Below are 26,057 nucleotides of genomic sequence, written 5' to 3'. Positions count from 1 at the left end.
GTAGTACAATTTCTTAAGTTGGAAAAAAACAACAAACACCTAAATGGACAGAATTGACATTATTTAGACATCTATTTAGTTTAAAGTGCTCATAAAAAAGATTATGTGCAGTTAGAGCTACTGAAAGGCTTAGCGCAGTTCATTGCTTATTTATTAACCCCCATAAAGTAATGTCAGCCATTCACTCAATAACAGTTAGTCAATGTAATATTTGTCATATTTATTTAACATATTGGTAACAATGTGCAGTTAAATGACGAGTTCTATAGCTGCAAAAAGAGAAATTCAGCCCATCCAGGCAAGTACACTTGCTCAAAGCACGTTTTTTTGTTGAAATAAATTTAGCACATGTGTATTTACAGAAGAACAGAACATGTTGTCGTCCAGGCTTTTACTGTAATCATGCTCAACCCTTCTCTGCATGTACTGTTCATGCAATAAGAAATGCCTCTATGGTTCACTGTCTCTTCAGCCACACAGATACTACAAGTACTGGAGTGGAGTTTGGAGGAAGTAACTAACTATGAGGATATTTTGCAGCAGTAATAAATTTTGGCAGACAGACAGACAGACAGTTTTCTTAACGGCATGGTAGGAAGAAGTGAAGGAGTGGACACATTACGAGAGAGAAGACAAAAACTAAAATGGAAGCGGAAGGCAATCAAAGTACTATTGATTTGGCTTTTAAAGATGGCTTGAGACTGTTGGCTAATCCTTTCTCCCCATGCAGGACTTAATGGGGAAATGTTGGCTCGCTAGAGAGCAGAGCAGTCTCGTCAGTCAGCAGAGGGTTGTGGAGACCGGATTGGCTGTTCAAACAGCTGTAAGCGTAATGCAGCCTCTGAGGGCTGAGCGAAGAGCTGCTCAGGCTGAGTCATAAAGGCCTGGTGCCGACATTGACCCCAGAATGTTAAAACAAGCCAGCCTACGATTGAATCAGGACAAAGCAAAAGCATCACTGACTTGACTGTGTCAAGACCGAGACATTGACCTTCCCAATTTCAGCATGCACATTACTGACTGACAAATTTTTAATTTCCCCTGCTTTTCTCTTAAAATAAAAACAAAACTGTTACAGTAAGTATCAGTGCTGACGCATGTTTATGGTTGAAAGGAATTGTTTCACCCCAAATTGATAATGTTTGTATTCACAGTGGCTATCCTGATGTAGCCAAAGAAAATCCAATTAGCATCAGTGAGTTTGAGGATAGGGAATGACTGTTGGAGCAAGCATCCAAAGAGTGAGGGACTGCAAATTTTAACTGGTAGGCGACAGAAAGTCGTGATGGGCAAAGATAACATTCTGTGTCCATGTCTTGTCTCTAGTTTGATGAAAGAGAATGCTGAGGTGCGTGGCGGCAGTAGCACCAGTCTGGTGTTGAACCCCGGCCGATTCGACTTTGAGGTGTCAGACTGCTTCCTGCTGGGCTGTCCGCTGGGCCTTGTCCTGGCCATGAGACGCACTGTGCTGCCTGCTGTCCAGGGTAAGAATCAGACACATGCAAAACATATCAGAAAATAAAATTCTTCATACACATGCATCTACAAAAGTATGTGCACACACACACACACTATATGTTTCCACTCATAGAAACAGGGGGAAAATGCAAATGAGCTGGTCATTATGTGGCAGAGTAACAAAAAACAATAAACCTATGCTGTTTCTAAATCCTCCTCTGTCAAATATTGTGCTCATGTGACACAGTTACACTAAAATCTTGTTCCTAATGGATTTGCTTGTCAATTGTGTTTTCTGACCCTCAGTGAGCCAGCTCCATCCAGCCTGCTCTCAGATTTTCAACCTGTTTTACCCTTCGGACCCTTCAGCCTCCAGACTGGAGCCGCTGCTGCAGCCTCTCTTCCACAAGTTACCACCATTTGCTGTGCCCCGCTACCAGCGATACCCTCTAGGAGATGGACGCTCAATGCTCATAGGTAGGACAGGTGATTTGACCATGGAAATCAATTTGCCAGCGATGGGAGATGCAAGAGCAGCTCCTCCTGAATATTTCATTGGTTAATCTATTTTTTGGTGTAATTGTAATGCCATATTAATAACCTTTTGGATTTTGCATTTCAAAGCTGGCGTGAAAGAAATCCTGGTAGTGGGACTAGATTACAGCAGCAGAGAGATTCTATGACTAAGTAATGTGAATTTTCACAGGCGCACATGTACACAGACACAGATGCTCACATAAACCTCGATTCCATCTGTGGTAGCTTGCCCTGCAGAGGCAGAGCTAAATCCTGCCCCAATAGCCTGAAGTTTGAAGTAATTATACTTCATCTTCTTGTGGTGCAGTAACTTTAGCCTGCCACTCCTTTCTGAGGATCAGGCACAGTATGTGAGATATTAGTCTGCTAGATATGGCACAGTACTGCTGTAATCCCCCTGGAGGGCTTGGCTGTAGAGACTGAGTCCTTAATGAGCCACTGATTTATTTGAAGCATGTTTTAGGCCACTTTTGGGACATAGAGACTCCATCTAAACAGCAGTTATGACGCATCGCCTGGTTCTACTGCCTCTCCACCTACCTCACTGAGAGAAAGTAGGACAAGGACTGATCACTTGTGCTAACAGCCTGCGAGCATGAACCCAGATCAGAAGACTTTGTGGTTTGGTGTAAGGCTTTAAACAATTCTAAACCTTTTTACTCAAAATGCAATCATTAGAAAAATTTATAACCCAAAGAAGATTTGTCAAATGTGCCATCTCAATGATAAATGAAAATGATTTTCCATTTTACTTCAGTTATCCTTTTTACTGGGAACCCTACAATATAGTATATTCTTTAGTAAGATAAGAACCAAAACAGATGATTTAAACATAGATGATGCACAAAGAGTATTGGCTATTCATATGACACATTTGTTTGCCAGTTGGAAAAAAGCCTTTTATCAGGATACAAATTGGGCTTGTAGTAAGGGTGGTTTCTTAGTTTTTTATTCTGCTATTTGGTGCACAATTTATTTGAACTTGTATACATATGTAACCTGAAATTATGTAGGTGTAGATATAAGTCTTGCTGTTTGACATACAGTGATTTTATTCCCATGTGGGATGGGCAAAATATTTGGCATGACACTGAAATAAAAATAACCCCATTCAGACACGCACCTTGTTATGTAAGTGTGGTGGCAATTTTACATAAAAAACAAAGTCACCATGACAGTCTAGGTCGGACCTATCGGTTTTGTCAGGTCCCTAAAACCAAATATCTGTACAAAGACTTCAGAATTATCATATTTCATAAACCATACCAAACAAAACTTGAGGGCAACCATACTGTACCAAACGTAACAGGTTGACACTTAAAGCAAACTTTGCAAAATACAGTGAGAGTTTGTAAGTGGTTGAGAGTGGTGATAATGGCTCCTCTGACAAGATCTCAGAGATCTGATTGGATCATTTATGGCAGATCAAGGATCAGTTTTCCTTTATACATAACTGAAATAGTCAATCTACAAAATAAATCAGGCTGGTTCCAAATTAGCTCCATAACATTTTACTAATCTGTAAAAAATTAAACAGAAGTGTTGTACATTTAGGGTTTTTGAGAATTATTGGTCACACCTCTTACAAAGAGCAAAATTATCGTACAAATACGATAATTATCATACAACTGGTAACATTAGTAACCTAGTAACATTTTTGTCACATCACACATTTTTGTAGCATATGTTATGCTAACATAAAGGCCACAGCAGCACAAAGCGAGATTTAATGAATGAATTGTTCAGCCTTCTTAAAATCACTGTAAAAAATGTATTACTTAATTACCATCTCTTATGCACAAAGTAAATAAAAATCTGTAAAATAAAATAATTAAAAAAAACAGCAAACACTGTGAATGTGGCGATGTAAAGTTGTAGATCCACTACAACCACTCCCTAAATTTTCTACAATAAAACGCTGCAGCATGTCAGCAAATAGGAATTAAAATGTGAGTCCCAGCTAAATGTCTTGCCATTCTACTGCACTGGATGTTTGGGCACTGTCGCACATTATAAAATCAGCTGCAGAATTGTCTATCTAATGATGAAATTGATGAGAAAATTTATTAGGGGATTCACGGTAAGAAGTGAGGCGAGCACCCCTCATGTTCACTGTAGTCATTAGTTAAGGCTTCGACTGCAAAATCACTCCCTCCTGTGGGAGATATACCGAGCGAGCATGTCGCTTTTTCTGCAAAGGTCTTGTCATGTTTGAATAAAGCTGTTACGGAACATTTACTTAATGTAAATGTATAATGGAATCCTATGCTTGAATGCCAAAAAGCCATTACTTTTACAGATAGATGAAGCCAGTAATGTTATGTATTACATGCCTGAAAAGAGCTTTTTTGGCTATCTACTAACCATCATTGTACCGTTCGTCACGTGTTGGATAAATCAGCTTCCATCTGCTTATTTGCTTCATTTTTAAACAGGGAATCCATGAGTAATCTGTGTGTTTCACTCACATGTGACACATATGAGAGAAACAGTGTTTTTACCTGTGTAAACTGGATGCCCAAGCTGTGATTTATTAATTTAATCATGTTTAGCCAGTCACAAAGCGGGATGCTAGTAGTGCTGATAAAGGTGATGGAGTGTAAAAGCAGACACACATCGTAGGCTTGCAGCTATACCGGGTTTTAATTATGGGTCTGCATCCCCGCTCCAATGAGCGGGCTTGGATGCTGTCAGATTATGTGTTAAATTAAAAACCATAGACAGGTGCACACAGGCGGACGCAGACATACAAACACACTCGCTCACACAGACACACAGAAGAAACAGCGGCATACATAACCCATTTCCTGCTCTGTAATATGGTGATTAGTTGTTATGAAGGCATGGCGAGCCAATCAAATCAGTCTCCTATGGGTATGACTTTGACATCAACACCCGTCAACAGTGGATCTTTTATTATGATGCATGCTGCTAATATAGAGAGAATGAGCCCTCTTTCTATTGATTTCCAGCAAAGCTCCAATGGGAAATATGATCATCCAAGACAGAAAATACACATGAAATTATAGTATGTTTTATCAGTATTGATCACATGGCTAATTGCGCTTTAAAGTAAAGACGGTGGTGTATTTTTTGCTCGCCTAATAGGATGCTAGTGTGTGTGTGGAGGCTGGGAGCGTGGCGAGGACTGGAGGGAAGGGTGCTGAGTTAAAAGTCTCTTTTTGTTACAAAGACGTTTCAAGGCCACAGTGCAATCATCCTCCCTCGCCGTATGAATTCTCTGCTTGTCCTTCCTTTTACCACTGTCATCAGCTGTTTCACTCTCCCCTGCCTCCTGCTTAAATCATAATCTTTCTGTTTCCATACTGGTCATTTAATTGGACTGGTGCATGTACTGTACTGTAATTCTGATTCACGAACACACTCACGAACACCATGTGTAGCCCCATCTTTCCTCCTAGCCCTTGCAGTTTTTTGATGCTCCTCTCACTCTGCTTCTTCCCCAGCACACATCTTTTGAAATGATATGTGTGTTTGTGTGTGTGTTTCAGAAAATGCGTCAGAGTCAGTGGCCCTTTCTCTCTTCTCTCTCTGTCTGTCACAGTAATCGCTCCCTCCCTCTCTGCCTCTCTCTGCTTATTGTGCTGTGAAAGAAAGACAGAGCCATGCTAATGTTCCAGAGACTGAAGGAGAATAAGGCTCCTCTGAGAGGTGTGGGGCAGGGCTCATTAATGATAACAGATTGTAGTGTGTGTGTTTGTGTAGGGACATGTATGTGAGAATGCATTCTCTTCGATTTCTTAGAAACCTCAGAGAAGGTATGATTGCTGAAATCACTGCAAACAGTGCACAAGTATATACAATGACTCTGTCTTCAGTTATAGATGCGTTTTTGATTAGAGAATATGTATTGGATTTTGTGTGACATTCAGTTTTCATCATAATGGCCCAAACAGGCGGCCAGAAAGAGTGGCATTTAATCTTTTGTGGATCTTTCACTTTCAGTTTCCAATCCAGTAATTTCTGAAAAACTGCCCCATCTTGTAAAAATCAGCCCAGATATTTCACAACCCCAAAACCTGTAAAAATGTAAGGATTTGACCACCTCAGCATGGAATAACTACTCAAGAGAATGCAGAAGTAGCACTTATACACTACTACATATAAACTCATCTCTCTCTGTCCAAGACGTCTATAAAAGAAAAGCCTCTCGTAGTCTGCAACCACAATATTTTCTGCTAATCGCACCTTAATGAATCAAAATCAAGAAATACTGTCAGATTTCAAATGACTGCAAATAACTTTTTTTTATTTAATTGCATGCCTTCCACCAAAGAGTTATGCTTACAATCTCCTCCCTATAATTATATATACGTTCATTCATGACAACTGTGTGGATGCATCAATGAATATCCAACCCAACGTAACGTCCTGTCATTCAATGCTTGTGCACTGTATGGTATTATAAAACAGGCAGCAGAATTTGCACTCTAATGATGAAATCGGTGTGAAAATGTATCTGTGGATTCACTGTGAGAAGAGTGGGCGAGCGTCTCTCGCGCTCATGACAATCATTAAGGCTTTAATAGCAAAATACGTTTTGAACTCCATCAGTGATGCAGCCTGAGAGAACAGAAACAACTTACCGCTGTGAGTTAAACTCTCTCTCTGCTCCCACCAGGTGCCAAATATCGCGCAAGCATGCGACTCTTTCTGTGAATCTGCTGTCATGTCTGAATAAAGGCATAAGGAACATTAACGTAAAGGTCACCTATGTCTGAATGAGAAAATGCCATCACTTTAACAGATAGATGAAGCCAGCAATTTTACATATTCCATGTCTGAAAAGGGCTTTACACACACACACAAACACACATACACACACACACACACACATTAATGCTGCAGGATTGCACATGCATGTACACAGAACATTGATAGATCCTACTCCTATTTTCTATACTAAATGCCAAATACAAAAAGTCATATTTTAACCTGATTTTAATTCATTTAAATTAGCCTAAACAATCCCTAAACCAGCCATATCTTCCCAACCAGTAAAATATTTTTTGCCCCTTGAAAGCAGACCCATTAGATGGAAAACCATCCAATCTAGCATCACTGATTCTCCCTCACGTCTGAGAGAGCAGCTGTTATTCTGTATTCTGCTTCTGTATTCTGTATTCTAGGTAGTATTTGCATTGTGCCTCCCCACTTCCCCAAAATCTCTCTCTCTCTCTCTCTCTCTCTCTCTCTCTCTCTCTCTCTCTCTCTCTCTCTCTCTCTCTCTAAAAACCCAACACGGAGTCAACATTGAGTCTGGTTCTGGCAGGAAGTTTTTTCTTGCCACTGTTGCCAAATGCTTGCTCATGGTGGGATTTGTTGTAATATATAATTAAATATACGGTGCGATATAAAAAAATCAATTCAGAAATTGTTAATGAATAAAAAATAACAGCAATGTCTGTTTTTGGCCGATCCTGCAAAGTCGATACCTGAAATATCTATCTACTTCACCACAAATTACAGAAAAAATCCTATATTGCCATCGATCAGTCCTGCTCGTTGATCTGTAGCATTGTCCACAATGACACCTTCGTATAAACAGTCACAATGTCTGATGGTAGACAAACTTATATTGTCTCACAGTATATATCGTCATATATCGTCACACCCGTGTGTGGATATGTTCATGCGTACTGCCCCACCTGGAGAAAAAGCTGTGCTGGCCCGTGGACGAGGTGTCTCCATCGTACGAGTCGCTCTGCTTACGGCTGAGCGACGGCCCGCCCTGGCCATGCCCTTCGTTGGGCGCGGAGATATCAGCCTCTTGCTAGAACTCAGACCCGTTCTGGACTCCCCAAGCAGGCCCGTGTTATCCTGAGAGGAGGGAGGAGAATGTGCAATATACTGTGAAGTCTCATACACTCACAGCAGCAGGTGCATCAGGAAATTACACATAATTAGATGGGCGTTGATGCGTTTCCCCAGGTGAACAGTTAAATGTGGGAAGTAAAAAAACTGTGCCAGTGTAAGAGTGAATCTATTTATTATTTAGATAGATATTATTTAGGAGATAATAGGAGGAGAAGAGTGTTCTCTCTCTCTTTTTCTCTCTCAAAACCTAACATGGCAGCGGCGGATCGCCGCGCACCATTGAGTCTGGTTCTGTCCAAGGTTTCTGCCTCTTAAAGGAAGTTTTTTTCTTGCCACTGTCGCCAAATGCATGCTCATGGTGGGATTTGTTGGGTCTCTGTAAATAATATTATAAAGAGTACAGTCTAGACCTATAGGAAAAGTGCAATGAGATAACTTCTGTTATGAATTGGCGCTATATAAATTGAATTGAATTGCTCTGGTTGCCGATCCTTCATAGACCAAACATGCAACATTATTTATAACCATTCCAGCAGGCCGCAGAGAAAGGGTTAATCTGCCAATAACTGGCTGCTTCATGAAGCAAAAAAGACTGTTCTGGGATCCCCAGTTACAAATATTGAATGCAGGCAGGCACACATAGCACACATAGGACACACCATCCACAAGTGAAGGTAACATCTGTAATGCTAATGTTTGTGTTTAGTGTGAGTGGAAGTCATGTAAACACAGAAAATTGTGTCAGGGGAAACTGTTCCCAGAGATGCAAGATCCTCTCCTATTAAAGACCAACCCAGACAAGATGTGTTCTGCGTAACATTTGCAGACAAGCAGGCACATTCATTTTATCTCAGCTCTCTTGAGTCCCTGTTCCAGCTCCCGGTTTATACCTTATATCCACGCCATCAGATCAAAAGACATCTCACTGAACTGATGTGTATTACAGCAAATGGGTGCGAGTAAATGACATGATACAGAAGTGGGGTCATCTGCACCTTGAGTCTTGGCTTATTTGTGACATACATACAAATATATAGGTTACATCCCATTCAATTGTTTGGCAGAACAGGGATTGGTTTATAGGTTGCCACTGAGGTCAACATTTCATCTGTAGCGCAGTGGTGGAGTAGAGGCTCATTCAGATGTGAGTCAAGCCATATCCTGTGTCATAATAGATCCACAGAAATATACAAGGCCTGGGTAACAGGATAATGAGCACTCTCCAGAGTCTGGTTGAAAAAAGATTTTGAGTTTCATAATACAGGTAGAGAATGGAGGAGAATGCGTGAGATTGTTCTCAAAGAAAGAGATGGGTGTTATGGCTGTGTTGTTCAGTTTCCTGTCATTCAGCTATGTTAGGCAATACTGTTTGGTGGAAGTTGTATTATATTCGGTGTGAGTTTCCTTTTGTCCCCAGGATGCATTGTGGGGTTTAAGATAAATGTGATATTGAACTGAGCTGGTAGACACTTGCCTCTCTAATGATTAAATTTTTGATGAAATATGCTTCCTCAAGGCTCTGTGTCTTCAGGAATGACAAGTAGATCCATGATGTCTGGTGAAACCGGGTCTCCAAGGAAAATTCTCCTTTTCCTATTATACAGTATTATCGCTGAACAAATAGGAAAGAGCTGCGTAGAGATGTGCTGGTGGGAGAGAACCCAACCTGATAAAATGATCCTACTTGTTAGCAGGAGCCAAGAGCAAGATGCTTTTTGGGACTCTCAAAGCCAATACAAATGTATTGAACCCCATGAACAGTAGAAGCAGTCTCTGTCATTGTACTCCTACTTAGTGCTTGTCTTTACTTTTCCCTGATAAAACACAAAGCAAGTCGATACACAGAAATAAGCTATCTTAATAGGCAAAATAACAGTACTGATTGAAAGATTGAGGCCAGTCAATTGTGTAATCAAAGCATTTCCTTTCCTCTTCCCTCTCTGTTTGTCCTTGTCTATTTCCTTGTCTTTCTTTCCTCTTCTCACCATCCCTAGCGGAGAGTATCCAAGGCCATACAAACGTGTTTCTGGAAGATGATCAAACTCCTGGAGGTCCAGCTTTACAGCCATCCTCTGAGACCAAGACTGAAGGAGGTGGAGGAGAAGAGGGAGGTCGTAGAGCCAGCGTGACCAGTGTAGAAAGTGAAACGTCGATTTGCTCCATGGGCCAGCTGGGAAACACCATCGCTAACAGTGAGTGGGAGGGAAGGAGAGCGACAGGGAAGCTACTGTCTCATTTATTCACTTATCTCCTGTAGATGAATTCAGGTTCATGAGATTTCACAGCTTTTAAGATTATCTCAGTTTTCCACATGGCTATGCTTGCATATGTATGTGTGTTTCAGTTTCCAGTAGCTGGTGGGGCTCCAAGAGGCTGGATTATGCTTTGTACTGCCCTGATGTGCTGACTGCCTTCCCAACAGTGGCTCTGCCTCACCTTTTTCACGCCTCCTACTGGGAGTCCACTGACGTAGCAGCTTTTGTTCTCCGGCAGGTGGGCAAGCCTTATTGACAGCCTATTGTGTTTTCCCCAGCAAGTTTCACAGAGTATTGCCTAAGAAGACAGACTTTTTAGTGATCACATTTGCACATACTTCAAAGTGCTTTACATAAGACATGGAAACAAAAACAACAGGCTTTAAGACGTCAAGATATAAAAATAGCATAAAAAGTGACAGAATAAAAGTTTGTTGTGTAAATCCAAAAATAATTCAAATTTAGTCAATGGCTGCATGTTGCGGTTGAATAAAAAGGGTCCTAGGATTGACCATTGGGATACTCCACATGCCATTTTAGTTTGTTCTGATAGATAATTACTTGTAGGTAAGACTTGAACCAATTTAGGACTTCCGGAAAGTCTAAACCAATTCCAATCCTCTTGTTCCCCAAAAAGTTGATCTTGTAGCATGTGCCATGTTTTAGATGCTGCATCCTCAGTGACTTGTCAGCTTTTACTCATAATTTAAGGTAGTGAAATGTGATGCATTATATTCTTCTCTTATGCAATTTATTTCAACTAAATGCTATTACCTGCTAACAGCTGTTTCCATTTAATGTCTTCTTGCTTCACAAACAACACAGCATAGATGGGAGATGCTGCTTAGCTGTTCAAGGGCTCCTTCTGCACAGATGACACCCTGAATATGTTATGTCTTCAACACTCCTTTATGAACTGTGGACAGAGCCGGCAATAAGAAATATAGAATGTAGATAGAGATTCACCCAAACATTGTAACCAGAAATATTGTGTGAAGTCGTTTCAAGACATCTTACAGTATGTTGAGCTACAATCCAGTGCTGAGTCATGACATGTGGATCTACAACTCAGATCACACTACATGATATAAGGCCCATTTATAAGGCCCAACTCTTTTAATGGTTGGTTAGGATTTTAAAGGTCTACAAATGTGTTCTCAGCTAAAGTGAGTCTCCAGTCATTTCCATATCTCTATAATCAAATTTTCAGTCATAAAGACCCAATTGTTGATCAGAAGAGTCTTATAGTGCCACCATTGCATATATTTCTAGTACTAGATGGGAATTAAACCTTGAGCCCTGGCAGCGTTACTACCACCATCTACCCACTGAGCTGCCCATGAATATATCACATCTTTGACAGTGATTACATTCACATGTAGGGTGTATTTGTGCGTCTGACAAGAATGTTCACTGCATCCTCAGAAACGAACAAAGAGCAGGGCAAAAAATAAATAAATAAATAAAACAAGTGTATCGCGTGATGTACTATTAAAAGCCACTGGAAACACCGGCAGGCTTTGAACCTGATCATTAGAAAGCAGAGCTCCCAGAGAAGAAAAAAGAGATTTTTTTTTACCCTGCCTCTCTTCTGTCTTCTCTGTGAGAAAACGTGAGGGGAATAAGGAGAGCACATAGGAAAGAAGAAGTGCTATCAATGTCATTAGGAAGCTAATAAACCTGAAGATCATATATCGTATTTGATTTCAAAGGCTTGTGTGTGGAAATGCCTGCTCTTATATATGCATGTGTTTATTGACAGCTCATGCGATGTGACTGCGTGAAGACCCAGGAAGCGGACCATTTGGACTCAGCTCCATTCTCTCCCTCCAGCCCACGAGAAAAATGGCTCAGAAGGAGGACACATGTCAAACTAAGGGTAACAAATTATTCTGTGGTTTATTTTATATAAATATACTTTTGTCCCATTTTGCTCCGCTGGCAAAATCGCTGACAGAAATGTGAATTATTCGCTATGCAATTAACTTTTAGAAGCTCATATTCAAGCTTTTTTATTTAACAAATTCATGAATATTTTAACAAAGCACTTTGGCTTGGACACAATATATTACACAACCTGTAATATTGTCTCTAAGGTGCCGCTCATTCTCAGAAATACAGCCACCCACACAAACACACACACACACACAGCATAAATTGTTCTTCTGCTGCAATGGCCTTGCATTTATTCAAACTAAAAATACATTTATCACTAACTGCTGAGGTTGAAGTGCTTTAGCGCTGCGGCATGTGTGAATGGTCTGTGGCCTGAATTTCTTAAAATACTCTTTACACTTTCACCTTGAACCACTGACAAGAATTTAGTGACTGCTTGATTTTCTTGAGTATATAATTAGAACTGTGCAAGCAGAGTACCATGGAAACATCTATATTTGAGTCTTTTAAGGTATTCTTTTTTCAGTGTCTTCTCATTCATGCCTCACCTTCAGGCCTCAGGCCAAGTGATGTGTTTCTGAAAAAGTTGCCCTGTCCTGAATATGATTCAGAATGTGGAGATTTGCCGCTCCGTGCTGATTGAATCTAGGCACAGATTGGGCTCATCTGCTGCAGAGTGTTGCTGTTCAGAGAGACTTGGTATCTATTTCTGATCTTCCTCTGCTTGGTAAGAGTTCTTTGTCAAAGCTGGAGAGAGCCCCACTTGTGTGGCTTTTGTTTCTTGTACATGCTCCTCTTTTGCTGGCGGGGGTCTGACTCTCCAACTCATCTATTCCACACTTTGTCTGTAAGTGGATAGTGATACTGAGGCGCATGTTGCTTTCCTGTTTTCACATATGACCACACAGAGAGTACCTTGTGAACTGTGTTGGGGAAATCTAACTAGATTTCTCCTCAAGTCAAGCTGTGATTTTTTATGTACTGTATGTTTGTGTATGTCCGTGCGCAGGTGTGCACATATGGTTTGCTTACTCAGCATTCTTGCCATCACTGGATCAGTAAGTAAGACCCTGTGCTGGCAAACAGTTAATTGTTGTCAAAGCTAGTGCAGATGTCACATCTTTTAAATAAATTATCATTAGCCAATTATCATCAATAGTAAAATACAACCTCAACATGGTTGATCACATTAGCACAGCAATATTTGTTATGTGCAGATGCTCCATTATCTTTTGGTGAGTGCTGTCAATAAACAACAGTTCATTTTCAAGTAAACAAAATGTCATCACAGCCTCTCACTTCTGATGAAATCACTGCAATAAACAAAGATGGAATTAACAAATCCCATTTGTTACTGTTGCTTTTGTTTGCATATGAAGTTGTACTTCTGTATGTTTATATAAGCTGTGACTCTTTATTTATTTTATATTTTAAAAAATGAACATTTTTATCAGCTCTTCATAAATCCTGCACAAGCTTGTGGAGGAAATGTTGTCTTTTATAATACTATCTTACAGGGCAAAACCCACATTTCAAGGTGTCTAACTATTTGGGAGAAAAGCAAGGTGTAAGGTAAAAGAGCATGTGTGAGACCAAATTTTTTAGGATAAAATAAAGGTTACAGAAATGGCAGAGCACTCGGTAGGAAAAAAAAAAAATACTGTCATGGTGGCCCACAACAGAGTCTGAGAGTTATACATTAGTGTGCTGATAATATGCTATTAAAATGCAACCATCTCAGCAAGAAGAGATTTAGGGATTAGTGTTTCTCTGCTGGCTCACTTGGAGATACTCACTGAATGGTGCAATATGGAGAAAAGAACTAGACAAGGAAGCCTAATAGAGAGTTCTGGAAGGTCCCACAGTGCATACTTCAGAGGCATTTGGCTGGGCATTGGAATATGAAAATGTAAAAATATGAAAACACATCAAAGCAGGGATAACTTGTATGTCTTAAGGGCTTGTAAAGACAGGCCATGCAAAAACAAACACCAGTGGTGATTTTAATGGAACCTCACAGTAGTAGGCAGGAACAGAAGTAATTTCATACTCACATGTTCTACCTACTGTCTAGTCATTTTAGGCGGTCCATATAAAATACTTTTAGTATTTTAACTCCTGTCGCTTCCACAGCCTCTTCCTCTGTTACATTAAGTTCTATGTGAATTTTGAATGGTTCTTTAAACCCTTTATTAACTGAATGTTTGGCCTCTTTGGAGCAGCAGAAACAAGCTGTACACACAACATTCACATATTATCACCTTTAAGTTGATGTGGTTAACTTAACTGTTAGCAAACAGTTGCCCATATACACATCAAACAGATATGGAACAACATAGCATTCATTTGGAGTCGTGTTTCTGGCCACCTGGCTTCTGTAAGTCCAATATTTACTCACCTTTTAGCTCAGTTTTACGCTCCACCAACTAATGAGGTAAATATCTGACTATTGAGCTGCTCCTCTAGGTTCACAAGGTAGTTACTAACTTTGTCTGTCTGGGGTTTGCTGCTAGGCAGGTAGCATAGGGTAGGTTTTAGAGTTTGTTCACTAAATAAGCTGCCTGCTGTGTCTGGAAACAACGCTAATGAGAGCGTTGAGAGGGAACCAAAACAGTACAAGTTGTGGGCTGTAAAACCAAAACAATGAGCTGAGAGACACTAAAAAGCTCCCTAAGGCTGAGAGGAACTGCAGAGTCGGGTGATAATTCTCTATGGGTTTATCACTACAAGTGACCCCTTGCACATTACACAAAGACATTTGATTAATTTTTAATATTAAAATATCTAACTGTGGCAGCTTTAAATATGTGTTCACGTTCATGACATGTTGTGTATCTCTGGCTTTGTGAGCAGTCTGGGTAAAGCTTTCTCAGGTTTGAGCACTGAAGTTCATTCTTGAACTTGGGCTCTTAATGTGTAAAAAAATTTCTAAATTAAAAGTCCACGTAGTAGCTTCTTCAGAGCTTTCTACCTCATCTCACGGTCTTCATCAGTAAATGCTAAGATTTGTTCCAGAACATCACATAAGCTGCAATAAAACTTGACTTAATTGTCCTTACCAAACTGTGTTTTATGCTCCTTCTGTTTATCTACTGTAGAACGTCACTGCCAACCACAGGGTTAATGATGTCATTGCCACCGAAGATGGACCTCAAACTCTGGTTGGCCGCTTCATGTACGGCCCCTTGGACATGGTCACACTGACTGGAGAAAAGGTGAAAAGCAGCAACATGATTGATTACCACACATATCCCTTTGTGTATCAAAGACTTACATTAATCTCTGCCTGTTGAACTTGACCCTGTCCCTCTTAGGTGGATGTCCTGCTAATGACACAACCTCAGTCTGGCCGCTGGGTGCACTTTGACACGGAGGTGACCAACAGCAGCGGCAGAGTCACATATACTATACCCAAGAGCAAGAAGCTCAGTCTGGGAGTCTATCCGATAAAAATGGTCGTCAAGTAAGCATCCGTGTAGCATGCCCTTTACAGAGTGCTGTTTTATCAAAAAAGACGTAGCAATATATAGAAAAAGGAGAGCATTATTAAATGAAGTCCTATATTCATGCTCTATTTTGTGTGTGTGCTTCTAGCTAGTGAGTATAAAGGGCCTTGAAGGGAATAACAACCACGTGTTGCAGTTTCTCATGCAATCTCTCTCTGTTTCTATCTCAAGGGGGGATCAAACAAGTGCAGAGGCCTACCTGACTGTGTTGCCACGGGGCATGGAGTGTGTGGTCTTCAGCATCGATGGCTCTTTTGCTGCCAGTGTGTCAATCATGGGCAGTGACCCCAAGGTCCGCCCCGGAGCTGTCGATGTCGTCAGGTAATGCAACACAGCCTCTGAATGTGTGTATGTGAATGAAATTCACCTCTTGAAAGATTAACAAAAAGGTTCAGAAGGATGTACATTCAGAAGTGAATGTGTATCCTTGTGTGCACACCGTACATTTTAAGCATTTAAGCAAGTCCTCTCCGTGATAATACCACTACTGATCAAAATGAATAACTTTGAAGTGTGTTTGATATTATGTATTTGCATGCAGGCATTGGCAGGACCTGGGATATCTGATTATTTACATCACAGGCCGCCCGGATATGCAGAAGCAGCGTGTGGTATCCTGGCTCTCGCAGCACAACTTTCCCCACGGGATGATCTTCTTTTCTGAAGGCCTGGTTCATGATCCTCTGCGACAAAAGACCATCTTCCTCAGGAACCTCATACAGGAGGTACGCCATCATTCTGACATTAACTGGGCAGTTAATCTTTCTTATAAACCATATGAAACATTTTGTGTTTGTGATCTCTCGATTTCTCTCCTCCGCATCACTCACACTTTTGCAAGCTCACAGTGTTGTAGCCTTGGGTTGTGCTGCATCGAAATGCCACACACATCTCCAACTAATTATTTCTTCTCTCACCAGTGTCACATTAAGATCAACTCTGCTTATGGCTCCATGAAGGACATCTCTGTTTACAACATGCTCGGCCTCAGCCCCTCACAGATTTATATTGTTGGCAGACCTTCGAAGAAGTACCAAAATCAGTGCCAGGTAATTCAATTTTCATCTGTCTTTTATCTCTTTCTTTAGTAGCATTTCATGGTATGTCTGTCTGCCTATTTCAGTTGAAAGGTTTTGATTTTCTTCTTGGTTTTTCTCATTTACTCTAATCTTCTTACTACTCTTTCTGATTTTCTAACCCTTTCTCTGTGTGGTATATGTAGTTCCTGAGCGAGGGCTATGCAGCGCACCTCTCCACCCTTCAGTTTGGGCACAGAGCCAGACCCAAGAAATCCCCTTCGGTTCGTATGGTCCTAAGGAAAGGCTCATTTGGTCTCTCAGCAAAGCCTGACTTCCTGTGTAAGCGCACCCACCTGCGCAGGACCATGTCAGTGCAACAGCCCGACCCGCCGTGCACACCCAACCCCAAGCCTGAGCGAGCCCAGAGCCAGCCAGAGTCAGATAAGGACCACGGGGGAGGAGGAGGTGGAGGAGGAGGCGGACAAGGCACATGGGGACGGGCCTCCATGCATCGTGGAGACACCACTCCCTGACGTCAAAAAAGAGATGGAAGGATTGCAGGTGGATAGAAGAGGATGAGAACAAAGAGGGCTTAGTGTCCAGGGCCAAGGTGAGACCTTATTGTTTAAATATGAAGATTTAAAGGATAATTAATAACAACTTGTTGGTAATAATACCTTTGTACTCCCCAAGTTTATTGCCGAGCTCTGGGATCACAGTGGCATTGATAAAAAGAATTCAGACAGGGCAACAAACAGAAGCAGTCAGACGATCATATACAAGCTTCAGACTGCAAAAACAAAGGTGAACAGAGAAAATATTACCCAAAATGTTTGTTCTAAACATCGCAGTTTACAAGTTCTTTACAGACTTAGTTCAAAATTCAACTGATTTTGCAAACTTGCTGTAGTTGTGTGCACACAGTTTTCGTGTGCAATGAGGGATTATTACTGACATTTCAGGGTTATTTCAGACTTTAAAAAGCTTTAGAAAACTCCCCCCAGAGCCACAAAATACATTATATGAGTAAACTGAACTCCATGTGTAAAATCTGTGGCATGCCGCTTTATTTTAGAAAATGTTCAAACATTAAATGAAGTGGTGATAGTTGACTGCGCCCCTGTCACTTTTTGCACAATGGAAAATTAGGGTTGTATATTGTGCAGAGCAAACAAACCTCCTGTTTTAATCGTGCACATGCTTTCTCAGACAGCCTAGATAAGAGCATCAAAGTGCTTAAGATTGTCAGAATACGCCTCCTCGGATTGCTGCAACACCTACGAAGTCGTGTTTTATTGTTTCCCACTTAAGAATAACAATCACTGTCACATTAAGGGCAGCAAACATTAAGGTAACATTAATAAATCCTTGTTGAATGATGCAGCCTTTCACCTTTTACTTCACTGCAATGTCTGTTAAGCCTTTAAGAGCTTGAGGCTACGCAAAGCTTTGACGCAAACACAGATTGATATTGCTCACTACTGTTGAGTTCCGGCAAAGTCAATAAATGTCCACCTTGATTAGATTATGTTCTGTGCTGTACCTGATACATTATGGCCTTCACACTTTTTAGTCACAGAAGCATTATTATTATTATATTTATGAATAAAACTTAAGTGAACAAAAGAAAGAAGGAAAAAGGAACAGAAAGAAATAATTAAAGAAGGAAAGTAACAAGCAATGAGTGATTTTTCTGGATATTTAATATTCCCGTGGCAACCTGTGTAAGAGATCTCCCAAGGAGGACTGAATGTAAATTTGTCCATGATTATGATAATGCAAGTACTGATGAGCTACAACTGCAATGTCCTCCCATGCTTGAAATCCACTCATTTCTTGATTTGGAAATATTGTGTGTGCAATTATAGAAATTGGAGCGGTGTCACCGTGAGAGCCTGTAGGAAGAAATATGTTGATACTGAACACACAAACACTAATCAGTGTGTCAACTTTTCACGGAATGTGTGAGACTTCACTAATTTTCCTCTCTCATTTGACAGTGTCACCTCTAGCTACTGTACATGTACATTGGATCCTCTGCTGGTATCCCTCACAGCTCAGCTTTACCTCCTGCTTGGCCCTCTACACTTTGTCACCTGTTTGGCCCTTTTTTCGTGACCTGCTTGTCGGATAATGTCACTTAATCTTCGTGCCTGAAATTTTAAGCAGTTGCCGGGGATGACAATGATTTTCGTGAATGTCTGTGTCAAGCTCAAATTGTGTCTAATTGTAAAATCAGAATGTACTTCAGATAGTAGATATACACACATATTCATGCACACATGCCCGCGCTTCGGAGGTTGAAAAATGTGACGACAGTGATGACTTTGAACCTGTTGAGACTGAGAGCAACAGATTACCAGACGTTGCACCACACTCTGGTCCCATTCAGACTGCTGGGCTGACAGATGGTCATGTTGACTCACTCCTGCGTTAACCCTCCACAGATGTAAATACTCAACACACATCATCCCTGTGTGGGCCTCTGGACACGGAAGCACTGTGACATTTAGGTTCAATCTGTACATGAGCTCTGTGATTTGGAGCCCCAATCAGCCGACCTCGCTGAACGCTGGCCTCTGCCTCTATTTCACTCCCACTGTTAGACATCTCCCTCTCATTGTGACTGGCTTACTACCCCCTTCTGTCCCCTCAACCAGTCAGGCAGAACATGCCTTTCGACAGCTGCCTAAGACCAGGGTGCACAGCCGCTGAAGCGTTGTGGCATGCACGGCTTGGCCACTGAGGTCGCATTTGCACTATCGAAGTACACTGCAGTGGTTCTCAATTTAGCTGCGGTACTCGCTTCAGAAACAAAGAGTTGTATTTGTATTTTATTTCATTTGTAGTTTTTGTTTTTCCTGCAGATTGTACACTGTCGCTGCCTGTTGGTAACTGTAACTACTGGAGGATTAAACACAAGTAGTTTGTAGGAAACTGTGGGTTTGACCAAAACATTTTTACAGATTGATAGGCACAGTTGTAAAAAGTGATGAGAACTTGTTTATCTATGTGATTAAAATGACAATGAGTGCAATTATCATTGTTGGCAACATTAGTTTAGTTGCTTGGTAGATGCAGTAGCTTGCAGGATATTGTACAATAGACCCCATGCCAGTTGATATTCCATAAGGATGCCCTTGCATCCATTTACTGCAGCTGCACCAGAACCAGTAGATTTGTGATGAAATCTGATGCTGTCTTGTGCACTTGAGGTTGAATTAAGTCTTACTGTGGCCATGTTTAAAACTCTGTGCAAGTCAAACATATTTTTCTATGAGGAAATATTGTAAAAAGAAATATTTTCAATGTATGTTTTTGAACCTTTTTTTGTTTTACTTGTTGAATGGTTGATTTTTGCCTTAAATTGTTTTTGATGTTGTGTAGAGATACAAATTAGGTTTGTTTGACCAAAGTATTGAGTTTAACTGTGACTGTGTGCAAAGTGCATTTTATCTAGTTGATATTTTGCTTTGACATGATTTAGATACTGTATATGTGTGCATGTGTGAGTGAGTGTCTAGGTATTTGTTGTAGAGTTGTATTTACTGTGAACATGAAGACAGCTATGACAAGTAAATGCCTCTGTGGAGGATTTAGAGGACACAGGGAGGCCAGTGTTAACATACCTGCATGTTCTCACTGCGGCTCACTACTGCTGGCTTTTCAGAACTGAGCATGTCTTTTTATAGGTTTGGATTGAAGCAGTGTGTCGGAGGATTACTTAGTCGTGGTTTTTATACCTGCTATGAAAGAAAAAGGGCTTAAGGTTTCTTGGTTTAACTGAAAACCTGCACAGCGGAGTGGAGCGTGCGAGCCAGAAGGGAGCTGTCTTTGACTCTTTTTCTTTCACCGCCTGCACACCATAGGTGGTACAGTAATTAGCTATTTGATTACTACTAAGTATGTATGACTCCCTGTAGCACCGCCCCTGTAATTGCAGTGCACCAGTTAGCATTACTTGGTAATTGTATGATATTGTAGAAACAATACTGAAATACTTAACTCGATTTTATTTTGCATTGAGATTGTTAATGCTGAAACATTGTTATCCAAGCAACGAAATGATCATTCCCATCAATGATCAAAGTGACTCTATAATACTGTATAACACATAGTGATATTTTTCTGCCATGATGATACACCAGAGGAGTGAAATATTTATGCTGGGCAGCATTTTAGTACAACAATGTTAATAAATGGCAAATAATGATCTAATGGTTAAATGGTGATTATTCTGCGCATGTTAATTATTTGATATTGTTAAGTAATGGCTATCAATTGTTATGTTTGTGGTTCTCTTAACTAATAATAGAGTAGTTATTTGTAAATAAGTAGTGTATAAAAATCACCAAAACCACTACATGTTGAGCAAAATCAAAATCAGTACTTAAATTAAATTGGGTTTTCAATGGTAAAAATACTCTCTAACTGTAACTGAGGCAGGACATTGTTTATAAAGATTGTGAAGTTACCTGTTACTTTTACCTCAGAAATTCATGCACTTAGTGGGATTAATCCAAACTGACAAATATGATAAATTCCTGTTTCATTTTATTCTTAGATACTAAAAGGTAATAATCCCCACGGAAAAGAACAACATAATATATTGCATAATGTAAAATTATTGTATTTATGGAGAGATTTAAATGTTACACAATTACTGTCTTTAAATAAATATAATCTCTCACTAAGTACTAATTAATATTGTCAAATGATTAGTATTCACCAAATCATGACTTAACTATTGGGTATTGACCTAATTTGCCATTTATTAACAATTCTTAAGACTTATTAATTAAGCTTTAGTAAGTTAACTATCGTGGTATGACAGCTTTTTTTTGTTGATTTTATTTATTTTTGTGGTCTTATTTTTGGTCTTGAGTATTTAACACTGGCCTTTTGACCAGTGAGGAAAAAAGGTTTCACTGCTACAAAGTTTGTTTTGTACAGATCTCCTGTGATGATGAACATGTAATTGTGTCTACTGGACTCAGTCCACCTTTCATTATTGCATAAATAAAGATATTTCACAGTTGAAGAATTTTGTTTTGCTCCAGGATTGTCTTATTATTGCTTCCACATGCTCTTCATCTCAGGAGATGGAAGCTGAATCACCTGCGATAAGCTTTTTTATACTTCAAGGTCAGGAGTTTTACAATGGGCCATCAGACTTGACTGCGATATCCTCTTATTTAGATTTTGTAAGGCTTACTGGGTTGTAAAGTCAAACTTAGACACCTCTCTCCAACTTTCCTTTTTTTCACCATTCACTTACTAAATTATCTGACCTATAAATCAGACGGTTTGATTTAGCACTGATAGATTACAGACGTTAGAGAGACTGGCTTTTACTGTAGCAGCCACAGCTGTAGGCCTTATTCAGCCTCACACAGTCGTCGAAGCAGCACTTCTGCTTAACCAATAAATGGCTACAAGCCTGTACTGATTGCTGGAAATAAAACCAGTCATCCATTCACTGCCCAGTGCTATACCACAGACTGTGTTAATAGAAGGGGCCATCAATTTCAGGCATGCACAAATCTAGGTTGCTTTAATATTGAGTTAAGTTATTGACAGTTCATTCTTGACCTTGGAAACAGTTGACAATATAATCTCACCACAAGGTCCATTTAATAGCAGTGATATTGTTTTGTTGATGCTGTTTCCAAGGTCAAGAATGAACTTTCGAGCTAACATGGACAAGAAGTTCTGTTTCAGACACAAGACTAGTCTACAGCCTAGCAGCTCTGTGAGGCTGTACTTGGGCACACTGGAGCTTTGAGCTAAATGCTAATGTAAATATGCTAATATGATCATAATGACAATGCTAACATACTGATGTTTAGCATGTTCGCCTTAGTTTAGCGTGCTACCATGCATACCAATTGCAAATTAGCACTAAACATAATGTACAGCTGAAGCTGTTGGGAATGTCATTAGTGTTGCAGATATTTAGTCAAAAACCAAAGTATTGATTAGATTAAGTTTTGACAGAAACATGGCAGTTCATTCAATAGGTGGCGCTAAAGGAAAAGTCAGGGGATCAACAAAGTTAGTAGGGTTCATCCTCACAGGACCATGAATCTCTGTACAAAATTTTTATAGAAATCTATGTTTAAATATTTCAGTCTGCATCAACTGACAACAGACATACGGACAGCAACGTGACTAAAAATGGAAATTTAAACATCTACAGTTTCATGAACAAACTCAATCTGCTAATAAAAATGTTGTTATATAATGAAAACCCCAGAACAGCTACTAAATGGACCTTTTTGAACTGCTTTAATATGTTATAATAATAATAATAATAATAAAACTTTATTTATAGAGCACTTATCAAAAAAAAGTTCAAAGTTCTTAACAAAGAGAGAAATAAACTACCATAGTGAATGATAAAATATAAAATAAATAAAATACATAAAAACAATAAAATAAACAGACAGCTCAGGTAAAATCAGGATATGCTTTCCAATAAAAATGCGTTTTGAGAAGAGACTTAAAAGAAGACACTGATTCAGACAACCTAATTTCTTCGGGCAAGTTGTTCCAGAGCCTCGGGACCCTGATAGCAAAAGCTCTGTCCACTTAGTTTTCATCCTGGACTCAGGAACAGACAGAAGACCCCTGCCCGATGAAGATCTCAAACTACGTGAAGGTTCATAAGGGAATAAAAGGTCTAAAATATAATCTGGAGCCAGGCCATGAATATCTATTAAAGTAATCAATAAGATCTTAAAATCAATCCTAAAACAAACAGGGAGCCAATGTAAAGAGGATAAAACAGGTGTGATGTGATTGTACCTCTTGGGTCTGGTTAAAAGCCTAGCAGCTAAGTTTTGTACAGTCTGCAGTCGTGTCAAAGTTTTTTGATTAAGACAAGTGAACAGACAATAATCGAAGCGTGAGGAGATAAAAGCATGTACAGTTTCTGCATCAATAAAATTTAAAATAGATTGGATTTTTGCAGTGTTTCTGAGGTGATAAAAACATGATTGGACAAGCTTAGTGATATGTTGCTCAAAACATAAATTGCTATCAAACAGGACACAATGATTTCTTGCAACAGGCTTGATATGTTATGACAGGGTATCAGTAGATGGCAGTATTTGTTTAGTGATATGTTGGGGCCCAATAACAAGGATTTCAGTTTTATTTGAGTTGAGCTGTATTTATCAACATCCAATTTTTTATGTCAGACAGGCAGTCCTGCAGAGAACTCAGCGTACTAAGGTCAGTGGGCTTGACAGGGAGGTACAACTGTGTGTCATCCGCATAACAATGAAAAGAAATACCATGTCTGTGGATGACATCACCCAAGGGAAGCATGTATAAGGAGAACAGTATTGGACCCAGAATTGAACTTTGAGGCACACCGTACTTGATATGGGAGAAGGATGACATGTAGTTAATAATGGTGACACAGAATTTCCTATTGGACAGATAAGATGAGAACCAGTCTAGTGCAGTGCCAGATATGCCCACCCAGTGCCTCAGTCTATCTAAAAGAATGCCATGATCAGTTGTGTCAAAGGCAGCACTTAAGTCCAGCAGCACAAGAATTGAACACATGCCTGTGTCTGTATTCATTAAAAGGTCATTAGTGACTTTGAGAAGGGCTGTCTCAGTGTTGTCTGAGTACTGTGGTGCTGACTAAAGCCAGATTGGAACTTTTCAAAGGTATTATTGTTTTCCACAGCAGCAAGAAGCTGCGAAATAATAGGCAGTTTGGAGATCAGACGATAGTTATCCAGGAGAGTGGGATCAAGCTCAGGTTTTTTAAGAACTGGCTGGGCACAAGCAGTTTTAAAGTAATCTGGGACGCAGCCAGTAGACAGCGAGCTGTTGAAAATAATTTGCAAAAGGGGCACAATACAATCCATAACTTCCAATAAAAACCTAGTTGGGATTTTGTCCAGAGGGCTGGAGGATATTCTCATAAGAGACATGATTTCTGTGAGTTCAGGCAGAGTAATAGCAGAAAAATTGCTTAAAGAATCCCTGAGCGGGTGATCCACATCTAAAAAGGGGGTGATACCAGATCTTATTAACTCCACCTTTCCAGCAAAGTGCAAAAGAAACTTTTCACAATCAGCATCACAATCAGCAGGGGCACAAGGAGAGGCTGGATTAACTAACTGTCCACAGTCTTAAATAAGAATCTGGGGTTGTGCTGATGGGCAGAAATAAGTGCAGATAAATCACATGTTCTTGCATCCTTCACCACCCTATTCTAAAGGAGTAATAGGTCTTTCATAGCCACAAAGTGGACCTATGGTTCTGCTCTTCTGCATTTCCTTTTACAGCTTTGTATACTGTTATTTAACCATGGCTGTTTGAGTTTGGTCTATTTTTCAGAGGAGATCTAAGGTTGAAGAACACAGGTAGTTAAAAGAATCAACCAAATCATTGGTGTTGGAGGAATTAGGAAACACATTGCCAGGAGAATTGAACAGTGTACAGAATTTTGAGGCAATATGCTCATTAAGGACGCATGTGTACTTAGAGCAGGATAATTCAGTACTAACAGCCTGTAATTCACAGTTAAAAACAATGCATAGGTGATCAGATACAAACATGCCCCTGATTTCCATAGATGGAGTTTTCAGGCCCAGACTAAAGACTAGGTCTAAGGTGTGGCCGCGGGAATGAATTTGGCCAGACACATGTTGTTGAAAGTTAAAAGAGTTAGTGATATTTTATATATCACCACAAAGAACAATTCTATCATAATTTAAAACAAGACTGGATAAAAAGTTCCAACAAGAAGGAGCCAGCTGGTCGAGGGCAGCAGGGGGGGCGATAAATAATAGCAAATATGACTGGGAGTGGGCCTCCAAGTTCAAACATGAGCACTTCAAAAGAGGGGAAATCTTTGCAAGCTATGAGCTATTACACTTTAAATGCTTCCTATAGACAGTAACAAGGCCACCACCACAACCACAGTCCCTAGGGCGGCTAAAGCAGTCACAATCTGGAGGGCATAATTCAGCCAGCTGACTGTGATCACCAGGACGTAACCAGGATTCTGTTAAAAACATGAAATCTAAATCAGTAGAAGAGATAAAATCATTTAAAATAAACGTTTTGTTAGAGAGGGATCTTATATTTAGAAGAGCCATCTTAAAAAGTCTGTGCTGGGTTAGAACTGAAGTTGAGACTGGAGGTAGGGTTCTGGCCCTGATCTTTATTAAATTATTATTATTACTATGTCGGCTGTGTCTGTTTCGTATTAAGGATCTATGCGAAATTACCACAGGAATTTTAAAAGTAGCACTAGAGGGATCTGGGCTCCAAATAGCAGCATTATGATCAGTCCACAAGGGGGAGTTAGTGGCAACAGATGATGCGTGGCTGTTTATGGTGGGCAGAGAAGAGAATGAAGAAGAGCGAGGGGAAACAGGTGATGTAAATAGTCAACTACGTGAGGAGGACAGCACAGCATGCTGCAGGTTAGTATCCAGCATGCGACTACCTGACTTGTTTGGGTGAAAATCGTCTCGTGCAAACAAGGAAGAACGATCCCAGAATAAGTTAAAATTGTG

The 26,057-nt window shown here is 40.1% G+C and overlaps 1 protein-coding gene across 7 annotated transcripts in view; it reads left to right on the top strand.

The window, feature by feature from the left end:
- pitpnm3 (PITPNM family member 3) overlaps window positions 1–21,553 on the top strand; it is a 91,833-nt gene extending 70,280 nt beyond the window's left edge. For 6 of the 7 annotated variants that reach the window (XM_044201815.1, XM_044201818.1, XM_044201819.1 and 3 more), the window contains 12 exons: window positions 1,327–1,484; window positions 1,765–1,935; window positions 9,828–10,025; window positions 10,178–10,326; window positions 11,851–11,967; window positions 15,083–15,199; window positions 15,299–15,447; window positions 15,662–15,811; window positions 16,032–16,215; window positions 16,411–16,539; window positions 16,713–17,119; window positions 18,510–21,553. In XM_044201815.1, the coding sequence (XP_044057750.1) occupies window positions 1,327–1,484; window positions 1,765–1,935; window positions 9,828–10,025; window positions 10,178–10,326; window positions 11,851–11,967; window positions 15,083–15,199; window positions 15,299–15,447; window positions 15,662–15,811; window positions 16,032–16,215; window positions 16,411–16,539; window positions 16,713–17,042 (1,852 nt within the window). In that variant the 3' untranslated portion in view covers window positions 17,043–17,119; window positions 18,510–21,553. Of the gene's footprint in view, window positions 1–1,326; window positions 1,485–1,764; window positions 1,936–9,827; window positions 10,026–10,177; window positions 10,327–11,850; window positions 11,968–15,082; window positions 15,200–15,298; window positions 15,448–15,661; window positions 15,812–16,031; window positions 16,216–16,410; window positions 16,540–16,712; window positions 17,120–17,202; window positions 18,439–18,509 lie in introns of those variants that run through there. The other variant, XM_044201816.1, reaches the window with a different exon arrangement.
- The last annotated feature ends 4,504 nt before the right edge of the window (window positions 21,554–26,057 follow it).

Source organism: Siniperca chuatsi, linkage group LG7 (assembly GCF_020085105.1).
Source record: "Siniperca chuatsi isolate FFG_IHB_CAS linkage group LG7, ASM2008510v1, whole genome shotgun sequence".
NCBI classification, from domain to species: Eukaryota; Metazoa; Chordata; class Actinopteri; order Centrarchiformes; family Sinipercidae; genus Siniperca; species Siniperca chuatsi.
Note: the sequence above shows the minus strand (reverse complement) of the source record. Positions and strands in the feature narration are given on the sequence as shown.